At 50.3% G+C, this 25,745-nt stretch overlaps 1 protein-coding gene across 1 annotated transcript; it reads left to right on the top strand.

Moving 5' to 3' along the window:
* The first annotated feature begins 1,774 nt into the window (after positions 1-1,774).
* On the top strand, positions 1,775-2,617 carry LOC140404151 (neuropeptide B-like). Its single transcript, XM_072492568.1, has 2 exons — positions 1,775-2,047; positions 2,486-2,617. Exons 1-2 carry the CDS (start codon positions 1,775-1,777, stop codon positions 2,615-2,617), a joined length of 405 nt encoding a protein of 134 aa, XP_072348669.1.
* The last annotated feature ends 23,128 nt before the right edge of the window (positions 2,618-25,745 follow it).

The raw sequence follows: 25,745 nt of genomic DNA, 5'->3' as shown, positions 1-25,745 counted from the left end.
AATTAGCCACGTGAGCACCAGTTCATAGGGAAGAGTCAGACCCGTATTGGGGTTTTGGTCGATTCTGGATGCTTTTAAGGAATCCTAATAAGGAAGTTGGTTAAAGCAGCCGAGACAGGTGCAGTGTTTGTGACATCACAACCGGTCTACCTCTGCTTATACTGCTTGATCCAATACTAACACCGCAATCCTAATAAACAAAAGCATTATTTGTTCACAGAATGGCCAGGCCCAGCATTTATTGCCCATCCCTAATTGCCTTTGAGAAGGCGGTGGTGAGCTGCCTTCTTGAACCGCTGCAGTTCATGTGCTGTAGGTACACCCACAGTGCTGTTAGGGAGGGAGTTTGAGGATTTTGTCCCAGCGACGGTGATATATTTCCAAATCAGGGCGGTGAGTGACTTGGAGGGGAACCCCCAGGTGGTGGGATTCCCAGGTATCTGCTGCTCTTGTCCTTCTATCTGGTGGTCATGGGTTTGGAAGGTGCTGACTAAGGAGCCTTGGTGAGGTCCTGCAGTGCATCTTGTAGATGGTCCTCACGGCTGCTACTGTACGTCGGTGGTGGAGGGTTTAAATGTTTAAGTTGGTGGGTGGGGTGACGATCAAGTGGGCTGCTTTGACCTGGATAACCAATCAAAGCTATTAAAAGTGATGTTACTGAGAACTCCATCTGAGCTTAGCACTGGAAGCATTGTCAATAATAATCTTTATTAGTGTCTCAAGTAGGCTTACATTAACACTGCAATGATGTCACTGTGAAAATCCCCTAGTCGCCACATTCCGGCGCCTGTTCGGGTACACTGAGGGAGAATTCAGAATGTCCAAATCACTTAACAAGCACGTCTTTCGGGAGGAAACTGGAGCACCCGGAGGAAACCCACGCAGACACGGGGAGAACGTGCAGACTCCACACAGACAGTTACCCAAGCTGGGAATCGAACCCGGGTCCCTGACGCTGTGAAGCAGCAGTGCTAACCACTGTGCTACCGTGCCGCCCACAGTGAGAACAGGTGGAATGCATGCCCATTCAGAGACTGGAGGCAAAAAATGTGGAAACTTCCAAGGAACAGTTGTTGGGGCAGAGTGAGGGTGGTGGGAACTGTACACTGTGTGTGGATGAGCTATTCCCGTAACAGCCTCCACGAACAGGCGGCGGAATGTGGCGACTAGGGGCTGTTCACAGTAACTTCATTTAAAGCCTACTTGTGACAATAAGCGATTTTCATTTTCATTTTTCATTATGATGTTTTAATTGCCCTGTGTCCCCGGCTCACTTGTATCATTGTTTCACAGGGGGTGGCGCAATGGATAGCACTGGGACTGCGGCGCTGAGGACCCGGGTTCGAATCCCGGCCCTGGGTCACTGTGTGGAGTTTGCACATTCTCCCCGTGTCTGCGTGGGTTTCACCCCCACAACCCAAAGATGTGCCGGTTAGGTGGATTGGCCACGCTAAATTGCCCCTTAAGTGGGAAAAAAATAAATAGTGGTGTACTCTAAATTTATTTATTTTTAAATCATTTTTTACAGATGTTTTGAGGTTTCATTCCCACCGCCAATAAATTCACATCAACCCGAGTCTTAACAATATATAAGACATCGAAGGGCGAATATTCTGTTTCCCTCTCTAACCTGCCCAACTGGAGACGCTGCTTACAGGCTGCTGCAGACGCCAGAGCTGAGTACAGCAATGAAGCAAACGTCACTGTGAGGAGGGAGATATAAAGAGCTCCCGCCTGTCGGACTGTGAGAGACACAACTTGCCTCGGCTGCGGGATGGCTCACCTCAGCCTGTCAATGATCATTGGGGTGACTGTGATTTTCTACCTTCTGTCCAACACGCCAGCCTGCGGCTGGTACAGGCAAGCATCCAGCCCTCGTTATTACTCAGTCGGGCGAGCCTCCGGGCTACTGCAGGGCATCCGCCGGTCTGCGCACGTGCGGCGAGGGGGTGTCAAAGAGGGCAGCACCCGAAACCCGGCAAAGCTTGGAGACTTCTTGGCAGAGGATTGGAAGCGCCCGCTGATTGAGGAATGGGACTCTGCGACGGTGAGATTTCCCTCTTGCCTGCCCAGGTTAATGCTGGGCGCAGCAACACCGACAGTCCCAGGGACTGGAATGTGTGGGTTCTGCTGATTCGGGACAGCAGCCAGTGTTCACTGTTGCTGCCTCCAGCATCCCGGGATTAGTGAAGGAGGATAGATCCTGCTCACTGTCAGAATAGAATGTGTGCATCTTTGCACGAGAGTGTGCACTTCTGTGACTGCACAAGTGTGTGCACAAGAATCCGTGCATGCATGATTACCCCAAGGAGCAAATTAAACTGCCCCATCTTTAGGAGAGTGAAAGCAGATTGCATGGGGAAGTAGGGGCACTAGTTGTGAATGAGTTAACTCTGTGAGGTTAATTTTAACCACCGGTTTGTGTAACCTAGATCTCGAGAGTGAGCACTTATGTATTTTTTAACAAGAGAACGTTCTATTGTAGATTTGTGTGAAGGATGTCACTCCCCAGTTAAGCAGCTGTGCAGCCATCACTGAAGTCCCATTGATCTTCAACTGTAAGGCCAATGTCCGCCTGACCGTGGATGTCAGTGGCTGCAACCCCATGGACCCATGAGCAGACGAGGGGAAGGATTCAGAAATGGAGGTGGAAGAACAGGAAGAACAAGATGCAAAGAAAATGAAAAAGGCCAACCTGGAAACCACTGTCATCAAATCCCCAAAACAAGTCTGCATGTCTGATGTGAAATTTGTAATTAATCGTGACATATAATAGTGGAACTTCCACCTGCATTAAAAACAGAATATTGAATGTTCTTTTATGTGAAATAAGATTAAATGTCAAATAAGCTTGACTGTAAAACAGTGACTGATAAATCCAACGGGGAATTCAGGAGAAACGTCTTCACCCAGAGAGTGGGGAGAATGTGGGACTCGCTCCCACAGGGAGGGGGGAGAATGTGGGACTCGCTCCCACAGGGAGGGGGGAGAATGCGGGACTCGATCCCACAGGGAGGGGGGAGAATGCGGGACTCGCTCCCACAGGGAGGGGGGAGAATGTGGGACTCGCTCCCACAGGGAGGGGGGAGAATGCGGGACTCGATCCCACAGGGAGTGGGGAGAATGTGGAACTCGCTCCCACAGGGAGTGGGGAGAATGTGGGACTCACTCCCACAGGGAGTGGGGAGAATGTGGGACTCGCTCCCACAGGGAGTGGGGAGAATGTGGGACTCGCTCCCACAGGGAGTGGGGAGAATGTGGGACTCGCTCCCACAGGGAGTGGGGAGAATGTGGGACTCACTCCCACAGGGAGTGGGGAGAATGTGGGACTCGCTCCCACAGGGAGTGGGGGGAATGTGGGACTCTCTCCCACAGGGAGTGGGGAGAATGTGGGACTCGCTCCCAAAGGGAGGGAGGGGGTGGAAATGTGGGACTCACTCCCACAGGGAGTGGGGAGAATGTGGAACTCGTTCCCACAGGTAGTGGGGGAACGGGGGACTCGCTTCCACAGGGAGTGGGGAGAATGTGGGACTCACTCCCACAGGGAGTGGGGGGAATGTGGGACTCTCTCCCACAGGGAGCGGTGAGGATGTGCAACTCGCTCCCATAGGGAGTGGGGAGAATTTGGAACTCGCTCCCACAGGGAGTGGGGAGAATGTGGGACTCGCTCCCACAGGGAGTGGGGAGAATGTGGGACTCGCTCCCACAGGTAGTGGGGGGAGCGGGGGACTCACTCCCACAGGGAATGGGGAGAATGTGGGACTCGCTCCCAAAGGGAGGGAGGGGGTGGAAATGTGGGACTCACTCCCACAGGGAGTGGGGAGAATGGGGGACTCACTCCCACAGGGAATGGGGAGAATGTGGGATTCGCTCCCACAGGGAGTGGGGAGAATGTGGGACTCACTCCCACAGGGAATGGGGAGAATGTGGGACTCGCTCCCACAGGGAGGGGGGGGAAATGTGGGACTCGCTCCCACAGGGAGTGGGGAGAATGTGGGACTCACTCCCACAGGGAGTGGGGGGAATGTGGACTCGCACTCACAGTGAGTGGGGGGAATGTGGGACTCGCTCCCACGGGGAGTGGGGAGAATGTGGGACTCGCTCCCACAGGGAGTGGGGGAGAATGTGGGACTCGCTCCCACAGGGAGTGGGGAGAATGTGGAACTCGCTCCCACAGGGAGTGGGTGAGGTGAATCGTACAGAGACATTGAGAAGCTGGAGAAACACGAGTGAGAGAGGAACTAAGGATATGTTGATTGGGCAAGATAACAAATGGTGGGACGAGATTGGTGTGGAGCATAAGCGCTGTCACAGATTCGATGGGTCATGTGGCCTTTTTCAGTTCCATAAAGTCAGTGGAACTGAAGGAAATTTCAGAGGGAACGTTAAGTCAATAAATTTGGTTGGATGACAAGGAGAGACAACATAAAATAAAAAGGGTCCAATTCTTCAAGGGGGACCTGAGGGAATATCTGCAGAAGTCATTGAAGGTGGAAGACAGATTGAGAGAGTGGTTAATAAAACATCCAATATTCTAGATTTTATTAACAGGAGCGAGGAGTACAAAAGCAAGGAAGTTATGATAAACCTCCATAAAACCCATGGTTGGTGTCAACTGGTGTCCAGTTGTGGGCCCCGCACTTTCGGAAGGATGTGAAGGTGTTCGAGGAGATGGGGTGAACAGAGCGAGAGCGGGAGGCTGCAGAGTTAAGGTGATTGACAATTGGCTGAATGGCCGCCTTCTGTGCAGCAACCACTCTCCAATTCTCTGATTGCGTCACGTTTGCAGAAGCTATCAGATAATTCCTCCAACAAAAACCCCCCCCCCCAGGTAATTACAATTCCTCAAGATTGTTGATTTGGTTGATTTCATCTGGGCCAAAGACGGAGTTTCCACCGTCAAATCTTGAAGGGAGAGGTCAGCCAGGGTTGGCTGTGATTGGCCACTCGTGGTCTGATGGGGGCCCATTGGGTGGCTGGTGAAGAGATTTGCCCCAGCGACAGTCAGCAGGAGGAGCTTAGGGTTTTCCCCAGTGCGTCAATGTGTCTTCTTGGTTCGAGCTCTGGGACAATGACGATAGACAACACCTTGAAACAGTCTCGCTGGACAGAACAGGCATGGGAAGAAATTGGGGCCTCGATCGTCACTACCCATAGCTCCAGACGTACAGGGTGAAAATACCACAGTGACTCAGACACCCCGGGTGACAGACCCCCCCCCCCAACCTCATCTGTCCCGACCTCTTTACAAAGAACTGCATTTATATATAATAATGATAAATAATAATAATCTTTATTAGTGTCACAAGTAGGCTTGTGGAGGAGGAAGCACGGGGACGTGGTGCAGACTCCGCACAGACAGTGACCCAAGCCGGGCATCGAACCTGGGACCCTGGCGCTGTGAAGCAATAGTGCTAACCACTGAGCTACCGTGCTCAGTTAGGACAGCATGGTAGCACAGTGGTTAGCACAGTCCCACAGTCCAAAGATGTGTGGGTTAGGTGGATTGGCCATGCTAAATTGCCATTAGTGTCCAACAAAAGGTTAGGTGGGGTTACTGGGATAGGGTGGAGGGGTTAAAGAGCAGGTGCAGACTCGATAGGCCGAATGGCCTCCTTCTGCACTGTAAATTCTATGCTGCCCTATAGCGCCTTTCGCAACCTCCGAATGTAAGATGCTGCTTTATAGCCAATGAAGTAGTTTTAGTGAAGTGTAGTCCCTGTTGCGATGTCGGAAACATGGCCGCCAATTTGTGCACAGCAAGATCCCGCAATCTGATCGTGAGAAGACCAGCTGCTTTCGGGGTGTTGATGGTGGGATGGGCATTTGCCGGGACGCTAAGGTTCCGCCCTGCAGTCCTTCAAACTGGTGGCCACCCGATCTTTCACCTCAGCCCAGGCAGGCAGTCCGGGACCGAGTTTCACCACCCACCTGAAAGACGGCACCTCCAACCCTGCAGCACCCCCTCAGTGGTGCCCCGAGCGTGTCAGCCCCCGTTATTTTATTTTTGCCGGGGAACTACGGTCTTTCCCGGAGCCACCGTCCCAGGCCTGAGGCACTCAGAGGACACCGATCGCTGGGGGTCGGGGGGGGGGGGGGGGCAATCACATTCCCGCTCTGATTGGCTGGCGCTCCTTTATCATTTGCAACCCTGTCCCTCTCAAGCTCCACGGTGTTTGAAAATGTGGCATCGCCCCGGGGTCGGGGAAACCAGGCGTGGAACAGATTCTGACTAAGACCATCTTTCAACTGCAAAGCTGTGATAAAAACAGACAACCAAAATCAACCTGGAACATTTATTCCAGCACAAAGATAAATATATTCACACCAGAGCTCTAACAGTCGATATCGCAGAGTTTTTCTGACAGATTTCCCTTCTCACTCCTCGCTTCTTTCCTGAAAACCCAGATGATCACTCCGACAAGGATTACAACAGGTAAATCACACAGCAGCCATCTACAGCTTTAACCCTTGACACTGCACTTCTGGACATAGTCAGTGCGACTCGGGCATTTGCACATTTACAGCGAGACATTTCATAGAATTCACAGTGCAGAAGGAGGCCATTCGGCCCATCGAGTCTGCACCGGCTCTTGGAAAGAGCACCCGACCCAAAGTCCACACCTCCACCCTATCCCCATAACCCAGTAACCCCACCCAACACTAAGGGCAATTTTGGACACTAAGGGCAATTTATCATGGCCAATCCACCTAACCCGCACATCTTTGGACTGTGGGAGGAAACCGGAGCACTCGGAGGAAATCCACGCAGACACGGGGAGAACGTGCAGACTCCACACAGACAGTGACCCAAGCCGGGAATTGAACCTGGGACCCTGGAGCTGTGAAGCAACAGTGCTAACCACTGTGCTACCGTGCTGCCCTATTTGGGCCCGTAATCCAGGCTGATACTCAGTTCAATACTGAGGGAGTGCTGCACTGCCAGAGGGTCAGTACTGAGGGAGTGCTGCACTGCCAGAGGGTCAGTACTGAGGGAGTGCTGCACTGCCAGAGGGTCAGTACTGAGGGAGTGCTGCCCTGTCAGAGGGTCAGTACTGAGGGAGTGCTGTACTGTCAGAGAGTCAGTACTGAGGGAGTGCTGCAGTGTCAGAGGGTCAGTACTGAGGGAGTGCTGCACTGCCAGAGGGTCAGTACTGAGGGAGTGCCGCACTGTCAGAGGGTCAGTACTGAGGGAGTGCTGCACTGTCAGAGGGTCAGTACTGAGGGAGTGCTGCACTGTCAGAGGGTCAGTACTGAGGGAGTGCTGCCCTGTCAGAGGGTCAGTACTGAGGGAGTGCTGCACTGTCAGAGAGTCAGTACTGAGGGAGTGTTGCACTGTCAGAGGGTCAGTACTGAGGGAGTGCTGTACTGTCAGAGGGTCAGTACTGAGGGAGTGCTGCACTGTCAGAGGGTCAGTACTGAGGGAGTGCTGCACTGTCAGAGGGTCAGTACTGAGGGAGTGCTGCCCTGTCAGAGGGTCAGTACTGAGGGAGTGCTGCACTGCCAGAGGGTCAGTACTGAGGGAGTGCTGCACTGCCAGAGGGTCAGTACTGAGGGAGTGCTGCCCTGTCAGAGGGTCAGTACTGAGGGAGTGCTGTACTGTCAGAGAGTCAGTACTGAGGGAGTGCTGCAGTGTCAGAGGGTCAGTACTGAGGGAGTGCTGCACTGCCAGAGGGTCAGTACTGAGGGAGTGCTGCACTGTCAGAGGGTCAGTACTGAGGGAGTGCTGCACTGTCAGAGGGTCAGTACTGAGGGAGTGCTGCCCTGTCAGAGGGTCAGTACTGAGGGAGTGCTGCACTGTCAGAGAGTCAGTACTGAGGGAGTGTTGCACTGTCAGAGGGTCAGTACTGAGGGAGATCTGTACTGTCAGAGGGTCAGTACTGAGGGAGTGCTGCACTGTCAGAGGGTCAGTACTGAGGGAGTGCTGCACTGTCAGAGGGTCAGTACTGAGGGAATGCTGCACTGTCAGAGGGTCAGTACTGAGGGAGTGCTGCACTGTCAGAGGGTCAGTACTGAGGGAGTGCCGCACTGTCAGAGGGTCAGTACTGAGGGAATGCTGCACTGTCAGAGGGTCAGTACTGAGGGAGTGCCGCACTGTCAGAGGGTCAGTACTGAGGGAATGCTGCACTGTCAGAGGGTCAGTACTGAGGGAATGCCGCACTGTCAGAGGGTCAGTACTGAGGGAATGCTGCACTGTCAGAGGGTCAGTACTGAGGGAGTGCCGCACTGTCAGAGGGTCAGTACTGAGGGAGTGCCGCACTGTCAGAGGGTCAGTACTGAGGGAGTGCTGCACTGTCAGAGGGTCAGTACTGAGGGAGTGCTGCACTGTCAGAGGGTCAGTACTGAGGGAGTGCTGCCCTGTCAGAGGGTCAGTACTGAGGGAGTGCTGCACTGTCAGAGAGTCAGTACTGAGGGAGTGTTGCACTGTCAGAGGGTCAGTACTGAGGGAGTGCTGCACTGTCAGAGGGTCAGTACTGAGGGAGTGCCGCACTGTCAGAGGGTCAGTACTGAGGGAGTGCTGCACTGTCAGAGGGTCAGTACTGAGGGAGTGCTGCCCTGTCAGAGGGTCAGTACTGAGGGAGTGCCGCACTGTCAGAGGGTCAGTACTGAGGGAGTGCCGCACTGTCAGAGGGTCAGTACTGAGGGAGTGCTGCACTGTCAGAGGGTCAGTACTGAGGGAATGCTGCACTGTCAGAGGGTCAGTACTGAGGGAGTGCCGCACTGTCAGAGGGTCAGTACTGAGGGAGTGCCGCACTGTCAGAGGGTCAGTACTGAGGGAGTGCTGCACTGTCGGATGTTTAAATTATTAAACCCAATCCCAAGATCCTGTTCAGTGACTGGAGGGTAAAGTATCCCATGTAGCCTTTGGAAGAAAAGGAGGAATTCTGGGTAACATTCATTCATCGCTCAACAACAATAACAGATTAATTTATCACTGTCGGTTTTGCCATCTTGGTTTGCAAAATGTTTCCACCTTTTTGTTCTGATTTGAGAAATATTTTATTGAGTGTGAAACGCTTTGTGACATGCCGAGGTTGAGAAAGGTGTTATATAAACGCAGACTTTTCCTGTTCTTTAGACACGTAACACAAAAACTGCCAAACTCAGTGTCTGGGTTCTGCTCCGTCCAACTTTCATTTCACTTCACGAAATGGTCCATTGCAGCGCGAATGGTTAATCCGACTCTGTAAATATTTGCATTATGTAGCTGGTGATACTTAATAACCTTTTATTTTAATGCTTTTCCTCATTAACACGTTAAAGGTTTTGGGGTGTATTCAGGCAAAGAAGGAGCCATGCTGAGCTACTGAGGGAGGACAAGATGATTGAGAAAGGCAGGAGGAATCTAACAGCGGGATACAGCCAGAGAAATAAAGAGATGCTAATCTTCAGTAAAGCCCCTGGAGGGAAGGGGGGGGGGGGAGAGAGAGAGAGAGAGAGAGAGAGAGAGAGAGAGAAAGAGAGAGAGAGAGAGAGAGAGGAAGGAGAGAGAGGGGGGAAGGAGAGAGAGAGTGTCCAAAACGAGCTTGAAGGCTGTTAACAAATCAAATAACCAAAATCAGAGGGAGTGCTGCACTGTCCAGGTGTGGCCCAGGTGTGTCCTGTACACAACAAACAGGACAAATCCAACTTGGCCACTAACCGACCCATCAGTCGTCACTCAATCATCAACAAAGTGCTGGAAAGTGCCATCAATAGCCCGATCAAGTGGCACTTACTCCGCAATAACCTGCTCACGGACGCTCAGTGTGGGTTCCGCCCAGGGTCACTCAGCTCCTGACCTCATTACAGCCTTGGTTCAAACATGGACAAAAGAGCTGAATGCCAGAGGTGAGGTGAGAGTGACTGCCCTCGACATCGAGGCAGCATTTGACCGAGTGTGGCATCAAGGAGCCCGAGCTAAACTGGAGTCAATGGGAATGACGGGGAAAAGTCTCTGCTGGTTGGAGTCATACCCGGCACAAAGGAAGATGGTTGTGGTGGTTGGAGGTCAATCATCTCAGCTCCAGGACATCACTGCAGGAGTTCCTCAGGGTAGTGTCCTCGGCCCGACCATCTTCAGCTGCTTCATCAATGACCTCCCTTCCATCATAAGGTCAGAAGTGGGGATGTTTGCGGATGACTGCACAATGTTCACCATTCGCAACTCCTCAGATAATGAAGCAGTCCCTGTCCAAATGCAGCAAGACCTGGGCAATATCCAGGCTGGGCTGACAAGGGGCAAGTTACATTCGCACCACACAAGTGCCAGGCAATGACCATCTCCAACAAGAAAGAATCTAACCATCGCCCCTTGTCATTCGATGGCATTACCATCGCTGAATCCCCTACATTCAACATCCTGAGGGTTACCATTGATCAGAACCAAAAACCATATAAATACTATGGTTACAGGTGCAGGTCAGAGGCTGGGAATCCTGCGGTAACTCACCTCCTGACCCCCCCAAAGCCTGCCCACCATCTACAAGGCACAAGTCAGGAGTGTGATGGAATACTCTCCACTTGCCTGGATGAGCGCAGCTCCAACAACACTCGAGAAGCTCGACACCATCCAGGACAAAGCAGCTCCGCTTGATTGCTCCCCTTCCACGAACATTCAAACCCTTCACCACCGACACACAGTGGCAGCCGTGTGTCCCATCTACAAGATGCACTGCAGGAACTCACTAAGGTTCCTTAGGCAGCACCTTCCAAACCCACGGCCACCACCATCTAGAAGGACAAGAGCAGCAGTAACCTGGGAACCCCACCACCTGGAGGTTCCCCTCCAAGTCACTCACCACCCTGACTGGGAAATTTTTCGGCCGTTCCTTCACTGTCGCTGGGGCAAAATCCTGGAGCTCCCTCCCTAACAGCACTGTGGGTGTACCTACACCACAGGACTGCAGCGGTTCAGGAAGGCAGCTCACCCCCACCTTCTCAAGGGTGATTAGGGATGAATCCCCTGAGAGAATAAAAAAATATTTTAAAGAAGAAATGAATGGCCTTCCCTGAGGTGGAACCCGATACCCAGAGAGGTGACAAACTTCCAGGGTTGTTTGGCAATTCCTGATCCATCTGACAAACTCAACTGCGAGCGGCATTCCTGGGAGAAATATGGTGGTAGCATCGATGAAGCAGTCGTGGGTCGTCCTCGGTTTTGTTTTGCCAGCTTTGAGATTATGGACAAGACGTGTTGGGAATCGGAGACTGGAAAGGTCAGAGAAAAAAAAACTCCTTGCAGAGAACTCGGATAAAAGAAAGTCTGGCGTAATCGTTACAATTTGGTTGTAAGTTGCCAAACACAAAGGTAGAGATGTGGAGTGCGATCACCTAAGAACATTACCCACGCCGATCCAGATTCGTTATTTAGACCGACTATTTATTGCCCAAAAGATCTGCACCCCACCATTCCCCACCCGTTCATGTGTCTATCAAGATGCATCTTAAACGGGGCGGAATGGATAGCACTGGCGTCACATCCACAGGGTCCCAGGTTCGATTCCCGGCTTGGGTCACTGTCTGTGCGGAGTCTGCACGTTCTCCCAGTGTCTGCGTGGGTTTCCTCCGGGTGCTCCGGTTTCATCCCACAGTCCAAAGATGTGCAGGCTGGGTGGATTGTCCACGCTAAATTGCCCCTTAATTGGGAAAAAAAAAAATTGGGTACTCTAAATTTAAAAAAAATACACCTTAAATGTCTCTATTGTGCCTGCCTCCATCACCTCCACTGCCATCGCGTTTTAGGTATCAGAAGTGTTTTACTGTCTGGCAGTTCAGAGTGATGGCAAAGACCCCCAGGGAATTCTCCCTGGGGTCCTGGACCCATATTCCAGCCCCCTAACCCCCAAATCACCCACCAGCCCCTTGTGCTAATTGTAAGAACCTTGCTCTGTACAAATGGCTGGCTGATTTACTGGACAAACTGCTTCATTGCCTCGGGTGTGAAATGTTTGGGTTTCACTGCAGGTCCCAGGGTTCTCTGCTGTCTTTTCTGTGTCCATTTTGTTACGGTGGACAAATTCCTGCTCTCCCTGGTCCTAAACTCTCAACCCCATTCCCAACCAGTCCGTTCCTAACCTCCTCAACATCCACCCCCCTCTGCGCTCTTCCCAATCTCGACGCGTTGAAATGAATTGCTGAACACCCTCCAGTCACTTCCTCAGGTCATTTACTTTTTCATCAAGCCCCCCCGGAGAGACGATTAGAACCTCATCATCCGAAAGCAAACAAACATTTGTTGCTGTGCCGTTCTGATTGAGACGATTCCTGGAGAGAGGCTGTAATGTCGCCAGTAAAACGCCCCCTTTGCAAAACCTTTTACTTCTCGCCTGCGTTTCGTTTGTGCCCTTGGGGTATCCAGAACCGTTTCAAATGACCTTTCAAAGCGTAGTCACTGTTGTGATGTAGGGAACCAAATTTGTGCACAGCAAGATGCCATAAGCAGCAACATTACACTGACCCAATCATTGAGGGATAATTATTCACCAGGGCACCAGACACAAGTCCTCTGCCCTTCTCCCAAACAGTGGTCTGGGATCTTCCAAACACACCAGAGAGGGCAGGCCCACACGCCTCAGTTGAACCCCTCGTCCAAAAGGCTGAACCCCCAGAGGTACAGCACTCCCTGGGCCCAACACAGCAAGTCTCAACCTGGAATATGTGAACAATGCTCTGGAGACCGACTTGAAGCCTGAGTGCTGAATTTGGTGCTTTTTGAGTGCAATAGTGAGAGTTTGGTGACCGAGGGAGTGCTGAATTTGGTGCTTTTTGAGTGCGATAGTGAGAGTTTGGTGACCGAGGGAGTTAGGTGAGGAGGGAGTAAGCTGCTCCTTTCATTTTGTTTCCTGCCATATTATATTATTAGCATTGTGCAGGTCAAGGATCGGTGGTGGAGGAGCAGTCTCTGTCAGCGAGAGAACCTGAGAACATCTCAGACACTCAGAAGGCAAGTAAGTGATTTTTACTTTTATACCTTTTTTCAAATTGTGTGTGTCGGGGGGGAAATTGAAGCGACATCACAGAAAAGCTGTGACCTGAGTGGCTGGTTGGGATTCTAACCTAAATTTAAAAAATATTTGAGTATTTGGGAACTAATTAAACATAATAACTTAATTATAATTTAGAGGATATCTAAGCCAGAGATCGGAAAGTATTATAGTTAGCTATCGCATTTCTTTTAGAAATTTAGTGCTAGGAAACAGATAGTTGACAGTAACTTTGCAATTTAAAAAAAAAAAAGTATTTATAAAAAAAAAAAAGAGACAAATTTTAATTTTAATTAATTGACGCAATGTCAGTTAGAGGGGTGCTGTGCTCTGACTGTGAGATGTGGCAGGTCCGGGAGGCTTCCAGCGTCCCGGGTGGCTTCATCTGCAGAAAGTGCACCCAACTGGAGCTCCTCACAGACCGCATGGTTCGGTTGGAGCAGCAATTGGATGCACTTAGGAGCATGCAGGTGGCGGAAAGCGTCATAGATCGCAGTTATGTAAATGTGGTCACACCCAAGGTGCAGGCAGAGAAATGGGTGACCACCAGAAAGGGCAGGCAGTCAGTGCAGGAATCCCCTGTGGTTGTCCCCCTCTCGAACAGATATACCCCTTTGGATACTGTCGGGGGGGATAGCCTATCAGGGGAAAACAGCAGCAGCCAGAGCAGTGGCACCACGGCTGGCTCTGATGTTCAGAAGGGAGGGTCAAAGCGCAGAAGAGTAATAGTAATAGGGGACTCTATAGTCAGGGGCACAGATAGGCGCTTCTGTGGACGTGAAAGAGACTCCAGGATGGTATGTTGCCTCCCTGGTGCCAGGGTCCAGGATGTCTCCGAACGGGTAGAGGGAATTCTGAAGGGGCAGGGCAAACAGGCAGAGGTCGTTGTACATATTGGTACTAACGACATAGGCAGGAAGGGGCATGAGGTCCTGCAGCAGGAGTTCAGGGAGCTAGGCAGAAAGTTAAAGGACAGGACCTCGAGGGTTGTAATCTCGGGATTACTCCCTGTGCCACGTGCCAGTGAGGCTAGAAATAGGAAGATAGAGCAGACAAACACGTGGCTAAACAGCTGGTGTAGGAGGGAGGGTTTCCGTTTTCTGGACCACTGGGAGCTCTTCCGGGGCAGGTGTGACCTGTATAAGATGGACGGGTTGCATCTAAACCGGAGAGGCATAAATATCCTGGCCGCGAGGTTTGCTAGTGTCACACGGGAGGGTTTAAACTAGTATGGCAGGGGGGTGGGTACGGGAGCAATAGGTCAGAAGGTGAGAGCATTGAGGGAGAACTAGGGAATAGGGACAGTGTGGCTCTGAGGCAGAGCAGACGGGGAAAAGTTGCTGAACACAGCGGGTCTGGTGGCCTGAAGTGCATATGTTTTAATGCAAGGAGCATTACGGGTAAGGCAGATGAACTTAGAGCTTGGATTACTACTTGGAACTATGATGTTATTGCCATTACAGAGACCTGGTTGAGGGAAGGGCAGGATTGGCAGCTAAACGTTCCAGGATTTAGATGTTTCAGGCGGGATAGAGGGGGATGTAAAAGGGGAGGCGGAGTTGCGCTACTTGTTCGGGAGAATATCACAGCTATACTGCGAGAGGACACCTCAGAGGGCAGTGAGGCTATATGGGTAGAGATCAGGAATAAGAAGGGTGCAGTCACAATGTTGGGGGTATACTACAGGCCTCCCAACAGCCAGCGGGAGATAGAGGAGCAGATAGGTAGACAGATTTTGGAAAAGAGTAAAAACAACAGGGTTGTGGTGATGGGAGACTTCAACTTCCCCAATATTGACTGGGACTCACTTAGTGCCAGGGGCTTAGACGAGGCAGAGTTTGTAAGGAGCATCCAGGAGGGCTTCTTAAAACAATATGTAAACAGTCCAACTAGGGAAGGGGCGGTACTGGACCTGGTATTGGGGAATGAGCCCGGCCAGGTGGTAGATGTTTCAGTAGGGGAGCATTTCGGTAACAGTGACCACAATTCAGTAAGTTTTAAAGTACTGGTGGACAAGGATAAGAGTGGTCCGAGGATGAATGTGCTAAATTGGGGGAAGGCTAATTATGACAATATTAGGCGGGAACTGAAGAACATAGATTGGGGGCGGATGTTTGAGGGCAAATCAACATCTGACATGTGGGAGGCTTTCAAGTGTCAGTTGAAGGGAATACAGGACAGGCATGTTCCTGTGAGGAAGAAAGATAAATACGGCAATTTTCGGGAACCTTGGATGACGAGTGATATTGTAGGCCTCGTCAAAAAGAAAAAGGAGGCATTTGTCAGGGCTAAAAGGCTGGGAACAGACGAAGCATGTGTGGCATATAAGGAAAGTAGGAAGGAACTTAAGCAAGGAGTCAGGAGGGCTAGAAGGGGTCATGAAAAGTCATTGGCAAATAGGGTTAAGGAAAATCCCAAGGCTTTTTACACTTACATAAAAAGCAAGAGGGTAGCCAGGGAAAGGGTTGGCCCACTGAAAGATAGGCAAGGGAATCTATGTGTGGAGCCAGAGGAAATGGGCGAGGTACTAAATGAATACTTTGCATCAGTATTCACCAAAGAGAAGGAATTGGTAGATGTTGAGTCTGGAGAAGGGGGTGTAGATAGCCTGGGTCACATTGTGATCCAAAAAGACGAGGTGTTGGGTGTCTTAAAAAATATTAAGGTAGATAAGTCCCCAGGGCCTGATGGGATCTACCCCAGAATACTGAAGGAGGCTGGAGAGGAAATTGCTGAGGCCTTGACAGAAATCTTTGGATCCTCGCTGTCTTCAGGGGATGTCCCGGAGGACTGGAGAATAGCCAATGTTGTTCCTCTGTTTAAGAAGGGTAGCAAGGATAATCCCGGGAACTACAGGCCGGTGAGCCTTACTTCAGTGGTAGGGAAATTACTGGAGAGAATTCTTCGAGACAGGATCTACTCCCATTTGGAAGCAAATGGACGTATTAGTGAGAGGCAGCACGGTTTTGTGAAGGGGAGGTCGTGTCTCACTAACTTGATAGAGTTTTTCGAGGAGGTCACTAAGATGATTGATGCAGGTAGGGCAGTGGATGTTGTCTACATGGACTTCAGTAAGGCCTTTGACAAGGTCCCTCATGGTAGACTAGTACAAAAGGTGAAGTCACACGGGATCAGGGGTGAGCTGGCAAGGTGGATTCAGAACTGGCTAGGCCATAGAAGGCAGAGGGTAGCAATGGAGGGATGCTTTTCTAATTGGAGGGCTGTGACCAGTGGTGTTCCACAGGGATCAGTGCTGGGACCTTTGCTGTTTGTAGTATATATAAATGATTTGGAGGAAAATAACTGGTCTGATTAGTAAGTTTGCAGACGACACAAAGGTTGGTGGAATTGCGGATAGCGATGAGGACTGTCTGAGGATACAGCAGGATTTAGGTTGTCTGGAGACTTGGGCGGAGAGATGGCAGATGGAGTTTAATCCGGACAAATGTGAGGTAATGCATTTTGGAAGGGCTAATGCAGGTAGGGAATATACAGTGAATGGTAGAACCCTCAAGAGTATTGAAAGTCAAAGAGATCTAGGAGTACAGGTCCACAGGTCATTGAAAGGGGCAACACAGGTGGAGAAGGTAGTCAAGAAGGCATACGGCATGCTTGCCTTCATTGGACGGGGCATTGAGTATAAGAATTGGCAAGTCATGTTGCAGCTGTATAGAACCTTAGTTAGGCCACACTTGGAGTATAGTGTTCCAATTCTGGTCGCCACACTACCAGAAGGATGTGGAGGCTTTAGAGAGGGTGCAGAAGAGATTTACCAGAATGTTGCCTGGTATGGAGGGCATAAGCTATGAGGAGCGATTGAATAAACTCGGTTTGTTCTCTCTGGAACGAAGGAGGTTGAGGGGCGACCTGATAGAGGTCTACAAAATTATGAGGGGCATAGACAGAGTGGATAGTCAGAGGCTTTTCCCCAGGGTAGAGGGGTCAATTACTAGGGGGCATAGGTTTAAGGTGAGAGGGGCAAGGTTTAGAGTAGATGTACGAGGCAAGTTTTTTACGCAGAGGGTAGTGGGTGCCTGGAACTCGCTACCGGAGGAGGTAGTGGAAGCAGGGACGATAGGGACATTTAAGGGGCATCTTGACAAATGTATGAATAGGATGGGAATAGAAGGATACGGACCCAGGAAGTGTAGAAGATTGTAGTTTAGTCGGGCAGTATGGTCGGCGCGGGCTTGGAGGGCCGAAGGGCCTGTTCCTGTGCTGTACATTTCTTTGTTCTTTGTTCTTTGTATTTCCGCAAAGAGTGCAAAGAGAGCCAGGTGTTTACAGGAAGTGTAGCTGACTGGGAGCAGGGTCGGAGGGCGGAGATCTAGTTAGTCCACACAGCAGCTATATTCTTTAAGGTAAGAGGGGATGGAGGCTAGGCCAGTTACATGTTCCTCCTGTAGGATGTGGGTGGTGAGGGATACCACCGGTGTCCCCACTGACTATACCTGCGGGAAGTGCACCCAACTTCAGCTCCTCAAAGACCGTGTTAGGGAACTGGAGCTGAAGCTGGATGAACTTCGGATCATCCGGGAGGCAGAGGGGGTGATTGAGAAGAGTTACAGGGAGGTAACCACACCCAAGGTACAGGACAAGAATAGCTGGGTTACAGTCAGGGGGAAAAAAACAAACAGGCAGACAGTGCAGGGATCCCTCGTGGCCGTTCCCCTTCAAAACAAGTATACCGTTTTGGATGCTGTTGGGGGGGATGACCTACCGGGGGAAGGCCCTAGCGGCCAGGTCTCTGGCACTGAGTCTGGCTCTGGGGCTCAGAAGGGAAGGGGGGAGAATAGAAAAGCAATAGTTGTAGGAGATTCAATGGTTAGGGGAATAGATAGGAGATTCTGTGGTCGCGAGCGAGACTCCCGGAAGGTATGTTGCCTCCCGGGTGCCAGGGCCAGGGATGTCTCGGATCGTGTCTTCAGGATCCTTGAGGGGGAGGGGGAGCAGCCAGAAGTCGTGGTGCACATTGGTACCAACGACATAGGTAGGAAAAGGGGTGTGGAGGTAATAAACAAGTTTAGGGAGTTAGGCTGGAAGTTGAAAGTCAGGACAGACAGAGTTGTCATCTCTGGTTTGTTGCCGGTGCCACGTGATAGTGAGGCTAGGAATAGGGAGAGAGTGCAGTTGAACACGTGGCTGCAGGAATGGTGTAGGAGGGAGGGCTTCAGGTATTTGGATAATTGGAGCGCATTCTGGGGAAGGTGGGACCTGTACAAGCAGGACGGGTTGCATCTGAACCAGAGGGGCACCAATATCCTGGGAGGGAGGTTTGCTAGTACTCTTCGGGAGGGTTTAAACTAATTTGGCAGGGGAATGGGAACCGGATTTGTAGTCCAGCAACTAAGGTAGCCGATATTCAGGACGCCAAAGCATGTAATGAGGCAGTGGGGAAGGGAACACTGACAAAGGAGAGTATTTGCAGGCACGGAAATGGGTTGAAGTGTGTATACTTCAACGCAAGAAGCATCAGGAATAAGGTGGGTGAACTTAAGGCATGGATCGGTACTTGGGACTACGATGTGGTGGCCATCACGGAAACTTGGATAGAAGAGGGGCAGAAATGGTTGTTGGAGGTCCCTGGTTATAGATGTTTCAATAAGATTAGGGAGGGTGGTAAAAGAGGTGGGGGGGTGGCATTATTAATTAGAGATAGTATAACAGCTGCAGAAAGGCAGTTCGAGGAGTATCACCCTATTGAGGTAGTATGGGTTGAAGTCAGAAATAGGAAAGGAGCAGTCACCTTGTTAGGAGTTTTCTATAGGCCCCCCAATAGTAGCAGAGATGTGGAGGAACAGATTGGGAAACAGATTTTGGAAAGGTGCAGAAGTCATAGGGTGGTAGTCATGGGCGACTTTAACTTCCCAAATATTGAGTGGAAACTCTTTAGATCAAATAGTTTGGATGGGGTGGTGTTTGTGCAGTGTGTCCAGGAAGCTTTTCTAACACAGTATGTAGATTGTCCAACCAGAGGAGGGGCAATATTGGATTTAGTACTGGGTAATGAACCAGGGCAAGTGATAGATTTGTTAGTGGGGGAGCATTTTGGAGATAGTGACCACAATTCTGTGACTTTCACTTTAGTAATGGAGAGGGATAGGTATGTGCAACAGGGCAAGGTTTACAATTGGGGGAAGGGTAAATACGATGTTGTCAGACAAGAATTGAAGTGCATAAGTTGGGAACATAGGCTGGCAGGGAAGGACACAAGTGAAATGTGGAACTTGTTCAAGGAACAGGTGCTACGTGTCCTTGATATGTATGTCCCTGTCAGGCAGGGAAGAGATGGTCGAGTGAGGGAACCATGGTTGACAAGAGAGGTTGAATGTCTTGTTAAGAGGAAAAAGGTGACTTATGAAAGGCTGAGGAAACAAGGTTCAGACAGGGCATTGGAGGGATACAAGATAGCCAGGAGGGAACTGAAGAAAGGGATTAGGAGAGCTAAGAGAGGGCATGAACAATCTTTGGCGGGTAGGATCAAGGAAAACCCCAAGGCCTTTTACACATATGTGAGAAATATGAGAATGACTAGAGCGAGGGTAGGTCCGATCAAGGACAGTAGCGGGAGATTGTGTATCGAGTCTGAAGAGATAGGCGAGGTCTTGAATGAGTACTTTTCTTCTGTATTTACAAATGAGAGGGGCGATATTGTTGGAGAGGACAGTGTGAAACAGATTGGTAAGCTCGAGGAAATACTTGTTAGGAAGGAAGATGTGTTGGGCATTTTGAAAAACTTGAGGATAGACAAGTCCCCCGGGCCTGACGGGTTATATCCAAGGATTCTATGGGAAGCAAGAGATGAAATTGCAGAGCCGTTGGCAATTATCTTTTCGTCCTCACTGTCAACAGGGGTGGTACCAGGGGATTGGAGAGTGGCGAATGTCGTGCCCCTGTTCAAAAAAGGAACTAGGGATAACTCTGGGAATTACAGGCCAGTTAGTCTTACTTCGGTGGTAGGCAAAGTAATGGAAAGGGTACTGAAGGATAGGATTTCTGAGCATCTGGAAAGACACTGCTTGATTAGGGATAGTCAGCACGGATTTGTGAGGGGTAGGTCTTGCCTTACAAATCTTATTGAATTCTTTGAGGAGGTGACCAAGCATGTGGATGAAGGTAAAGCAGTGGATGTAGTGTACATGGATTTTAGTAAGGCATTTGATAAAGTTCCCCATGGTAGGCTTCTGCACAAAGTAAGGAGGCATGGGATAGTGGGAAATTTGGCCAGTTGGATAACGAACTGGCTAACCGATAGAAGTCAGAGAGTGGTGGTGGATGGCAAATATTCAGCCTGGATCCCAGTTACCAGTGGTGTACCGCAGGGATCAGTTCTGGGTCCTCTGCTGTTTGTGATTTTCATTAATGACTTGGATGAGGGAGTTGAAGGGTGGGTCAGTAAATTTGCAGACGATACGAAGATTGGTGGAGTTGTGGATAGTAAGGAGGGCTGTTGTCGGCTGCAAAGAGACATAGATAGGATGCAGAGCTGGGCTGAGAAGTGGCAGATGGAGTTTAACCCTGAAAAGTGTGAGGTTGTCCATTTTGGAAGGACAAATATGAATGTGGAATACAGGGTTAACGGTAGAGTTCTTGGCATTGTGGAGGAGCAGAGAGACCTTGGGGTCTATGTTCATACATCTTTGAAAGTTGCCACTCAAGTGGATAGAGCTGTGAAGAAGGCCTATGGTGTGCTCGCGTTCATTAACAGAGGGATTGAATTTAAGAGCAGTGAGGTGATGATGCAGCTGTACAAAACTTTGGTAAGGCCACATTTGGAGTACTGTGTACAGTTCTGGTCGCCTCATTTTAGGAAGGATGTGGAAGCTCTGGAAAAGGTGCAAAGAAGATTTACCAGGATGTTGCCTGGAATGGAGAGTAGGTCTTACGAGGAAAGGTTGAGGGTGCTAGGCCTTTTCTCATTAGAGCGGAGAAGGATGAGGGGCGACTTGATAGAGGTTTATAAGATGATCAGGGGAATAGATAGAGTAGACAGTCAGAGACTTTTTCCCCAGGTGGAACACACCATTACAAGGGGACATAAATTTAAGGTGAAAGGTGGAAGATATAGGAGGGATATCAGAGGTAGGTTCTTTACCCAGAGAGTAGTGGGGGCATGGAATGCACTGCCTGTGGAAGTAGTTGAGTCGGAAACATTAGTGACCTTCAAGCAGCTGTTGGATAGGTACATGGATTATGGGAAAATTATATAGTGTAGATTTATTTGTTCTTAAGGGCAGCACGGTAGCATTGTGGATAGCACAATTGCTTCACAGATCCATGGTCCCAGGTTCGATTTCGGCTTGGGTCATTGTCTGTGCGGAGTCTGCACGTCCTCCCAGTGTCTGCGTGGGTTTCCTCCGGGTGCTCCGGTTTCCTCCCACAGTCCAAAGATGTGCGGGTTAGGTGAATTGGCCAATGATAAATTGCCCTTAATGTCCAAATTGCCCTTGGTGTTGGGTGGAGGTGTTGAGTTTGGGTAGGGTGCTCTTTCCAAGAGCTGGTGCAGACTCAGGGGGCCAAATGGCCTCCTTGTGCACTGTAGATTCAATGATAATCTATGATTAATCTAGGACAAAGGTTCGGCACAACATCGTGGGCCGAAGGGCCTGTTCTGTGCTGTATTTTCTATGTTCTATGTTCTATGAAGCCACGATGGTCTGACATGTGAGTGGTACCTGCCAAGCTGCAGGTAATCTTTATGTAAGAAGCCAGGCTGTGAGAATTTGGAAGGCGACCTGACTGTGGAAGGCCTCACAGCCAGGCAGGATTCACACATGGATGCCGGATCTGTTCGAAGCCTGTCCCATTTAGCACGGTGGTCGTGTCGCACAACACAGGCATCCTCATTTGATGACGGGACCTGAACGAATCCTGGTCAAAATTCAAAAAATCAAATGTAAAAGTGACACGAATGTTGCAGGAGAGGACATGCATGTGTGGGCACAAGATAGTTACTACGAGACGCAGAACTCCAATGGCCTCATTCATCGAGTGACGTGGCTTCAGACTCCCTCCAGTGGGGAGACCTTGAATTACAGTTAGTTTCCTTCTGCTTCAGAACAAATGAAATGAAATGAAATGAAAATCGCTTATTGTCACAAGTAGGCTTCAAATTAAGTTACTGCAAAAAGCCCCTCAAAAAACATAACTTACATTTAATAATAATAATAACCTTTATTTTCACAAGTAGGCTTACATTAACACTGCAATGAAGTTACTGAAGGTTCGATCCCAGCCCTGGGTCACTGTCCGTGTGGAGTTTGCACATTCCCCCCTGTGTTTGCGTGGGTTTCGCCCCCACAACAGGCTAGGTGGATTGGCCACACTAACTTGCCCCTTAATTGGAAAAAAAATGAATTGGGTACTCTTAAATTTTTTTAAATAAAAAAGGCATACAGCATGCTTGCCTTCATTGGCCGGGGCATTGAGTATAAGAATTGGCAAGTCATGTTGCAGCTGTATAGAACCTTAGTTAGGCCACACTTGGAGTATAGTGTTCAATTCTGGTCGCCACACTACCAGAAGGATGTGGAGGCTTTAGAGAGGGTGCAGAAGAGATTTACCAGGATGTTGCCTGGTATAGAGGGTGTTAGCTATGAGGAGAGATTGAATAAACTTGGTTTGTTCTCACTGGAACGACGGAGGTTGAGAGGTGACCTGATAGCGGTCTACAAAATTATGAGGGGCATAGACAGGGTGGTAGCCCCAGGGTGGAAGAGTCAATTTCTAGGGACATAAGTTTATTTATTTTTTTATAAATTTAGAGTACCCAATTATTTCTTTTGAAGGGGAAACGTAGCGTGGTCAATCCACCTACCCTGCACATCTTTGGGTTGTGGGGGTGAGACCCACGCAGACACGGGGAGAATGTGCAAACTCCGGGGACATAAGTTTAAGCTGCGAGGGACAAAGTTTAGAGCAGACGGGAGAGGGAAGTTCTTTTACACAGAGGGTAGTGGGTGCCTGGAACTCGCTGCCGGAGTTGGTGGTGGAAGCAGGGACGATAGTGACGTTTAAAAAAAAAAAATATTTTATTCAAATTTTTCGGCCAAACAAAATACAAAGGTTTTCCTTTTTACAACAATAAAACAATATAAATAACAGTGACCGTTTTAACAAATAAATAAATAATATGTAAACTAAATGGCAACTGCCATAACAAAAATAATAAGTCTCCAAAAATAAAATCAAACAATCCAATATACATGACCTAGTACAAATATCTATACAAAAACACCCCTGAAGACCCACCCGAGCACCCCCCCCCCAGGTTGCTGCTGTTACCTTCCCCTTTCCTTTGTCGTTCTGCGAGGTAGTCAATGAACGGTTGCCACCGCCTGGTGAACCCTTGCGCCGAACCCCTTAGTGCGAACTTTATCCGTTCTAGTTTTATAAACCCTGCCATGTCATTTATCCAGGTCTCCACGCCCGGGGGTTTGGCTTCCTTCCACATAAGCAGTATCCTGCGCCGGGCTACTAGGGACGCAAAGGCCAAGACATCAGCCTCTTTCGCCTCCTGCACTCCCGGCTCTTCTGCAACCCCGAATATAGCCAACCCCCACCACCTTCGAAAGCACCTTCGCCACCCCCACCCAGAACCCCTGCAGTGCCGGGCATGACCAAAACATGTGGGTGTGGTTTGCTGGGCTTCTCGCGCATCCCCCACACCTATCCCCTACCCCGAAAAATTTACTGAGCCTTGCTCCGGTCATATGCGCCCTGTGGAAAACCTTGAATTGTATCAGGCTTAGCCTGGCGCACGAGGACGACGAGTTTACCCTACGTAGGGCATCAGCCCACAGCCCCTCCTCAATCTCCTCTCTTGGGGCAACCCATATTTTTCCGTCAACGCTCGCAGACTCGCAGACATCCCGTCTACGAACAGATTTCTCAGTTGCACAACCCCAGCTCTCTGCCATGCTCCAAATCCCCCATCTATTCTCCCCGGGACAAACCTATGATTATTTCTTATCGGGGACCGCACCGAGGCTCCCGTCCTTCCCCTATGTCGTCTCCACTGCCCCCAAATTTTTAGCGTTGCCACCACCACTGGACTTGTGGTGTATTTCTTTGGGGAGAACGGCAACGGCGCCATCACCATTGCTTGTAGGCTGGTTCCTTTACAGGACGCCATCTCCAATCTCTTCCACGCCGCTCCCTCCCCTTCTCCCATCCACTTACACACCATTGAGATATTGGCGGCCCAGTAGTATTCACTTAGGCTCGGTAGTGCCAGCCCCCCTCTATCCCTGCTACGCTGCAAGAACCCCCTCCTCACTCTCGGGGTCTTCCCGGCCCACACAAAACTCATGACACTTTTCTCAATTTTCTTGAAAAAAGCCTTCGTGACCATCACCGGAAGGCACTGAAATACAAAAAGGAATCTCGGGGGGGACTACCATTTTGACCGCCTGCACCCTACCCACCAGTGACAGGGGCACCATGTCCCATCTTTTAAAATCCTCCTCCATCTGTTCCACCAATCTTGTTAAATTAAGCCTATGTAAGGTTCCCCAACTCCTGGCTATCAGAATCCCTAAGTACCGGAAATCTCTTGTTACCTTCCTCAGCGGTAAATTATCTATTCCCCTCCTCTGCTCCCCCGGATGCACCACAAACTCACTCTTCCCCATATTCAATTTGTACCCCGAAAATTCCCCAAACTCCCCGAGTGTCTGCATTATCTCAGGCATCCCCTCCACTGGGTCTGCAACATACAGCAATAAATCATCTGCATACAATGATACCCGGTGTTCTTCTCCTCCCCTGAGTACTCCCCTCCACTTCCTGGAGCCCCTCAGTGCTATGGCCAGGAGCTCAATCGCCAATGCAAACAGTAATGGAGACGAGGACACCCCTGCCTCGTCCCTCTATGAAGACGGAAGTAGTCAGACCTCTGCCTGTTCGTAACCACACAATCGCCACCGGGGCCCTATACAGCAGCTGTACCCATCCAATAAACCCTTCTCCAAAACCAAATCTCCTCAGCACCTCCCACAGATAATCCCACTCCACTCTGTCAAATGCTTTCTCGGCGTCCATCGCCACCACTATCTCCGCCGCCCCCCTCTGGTGGGGGCATCATCATTACCCCTAGCAACCTCCGTATGTTCGTGTTCAGCTGTCTCCCCTTAACGAACCCAGTTTGATCCTCGTGGACCACCCCCGGGACACAGTCCTCTATCCTCTTCGCCATCACCTTGGCCAGGAGCTTAGCATCTACATTTAAGAGGGAAATGGGGCCTGTAGGACCCACACTGCAGCGGGTCTTTTTCCTTCTTCAAAAGGAGCGATATCGTCGCCTCCGACATAGTCGGGGGCATCTGCCCCCTCTCCCTGGCCTCATTAAAGGTTCTCGTCAAAAGCGGGGCCAGTAGGTCCATACATTTCCTATAAAATTCCACCGGGAATCCGTCCCGGTCCTGGGGCCTTCCCCGCCTGCATGCTCCCAATCCCTTTTACCACCTCCTCCATCTCAATCTGTGCTCCCAGTCCCGCCCTCTCCTGCTCCTCCACCTTCGGGAATTCCAGCTGATCCAGGAAACACATCATTCCCTCCTTCCCTTCCGGGGGCTGAGCCTTATATAACCTCTCACAGAATGCCTTGAACACCCCGTTTACTCTCTCCGCTCCCCGTTCCATCTCTCCCTCATCTCTCACCCCACCTATCTCCCTCGCTGCTCCCCTCTTCCTCAATTGGTGGGCCAGTAGCCGACTCGCCTTCTCTCCATACTCATACTGTACACCCTGTGCCCCTGCCTTACCCGTGGCCAGCAGGTC

The sequence above is a fragment of the Scyliorhinus torazame genome, chromosome 29 (genome assembly GCF_047496885.1).
Source record: "Scyliorhinus torazame isolate Kashiwa2021f chromosome 29, sScyTor2.1, whole genome shotgun sequence".
Classification (NCBI taxonomy): domain Eukaryota; kingdom Metazoa; phylum Chordata; class Chondrichthyes; order Carcharhiniformes; family Scyliorhinidae; genus Scyliorhinus; species Scyliorhinus torazame.
This window is presented reverse-complemented; position numbering and strand designations above follow the sequence as displayed.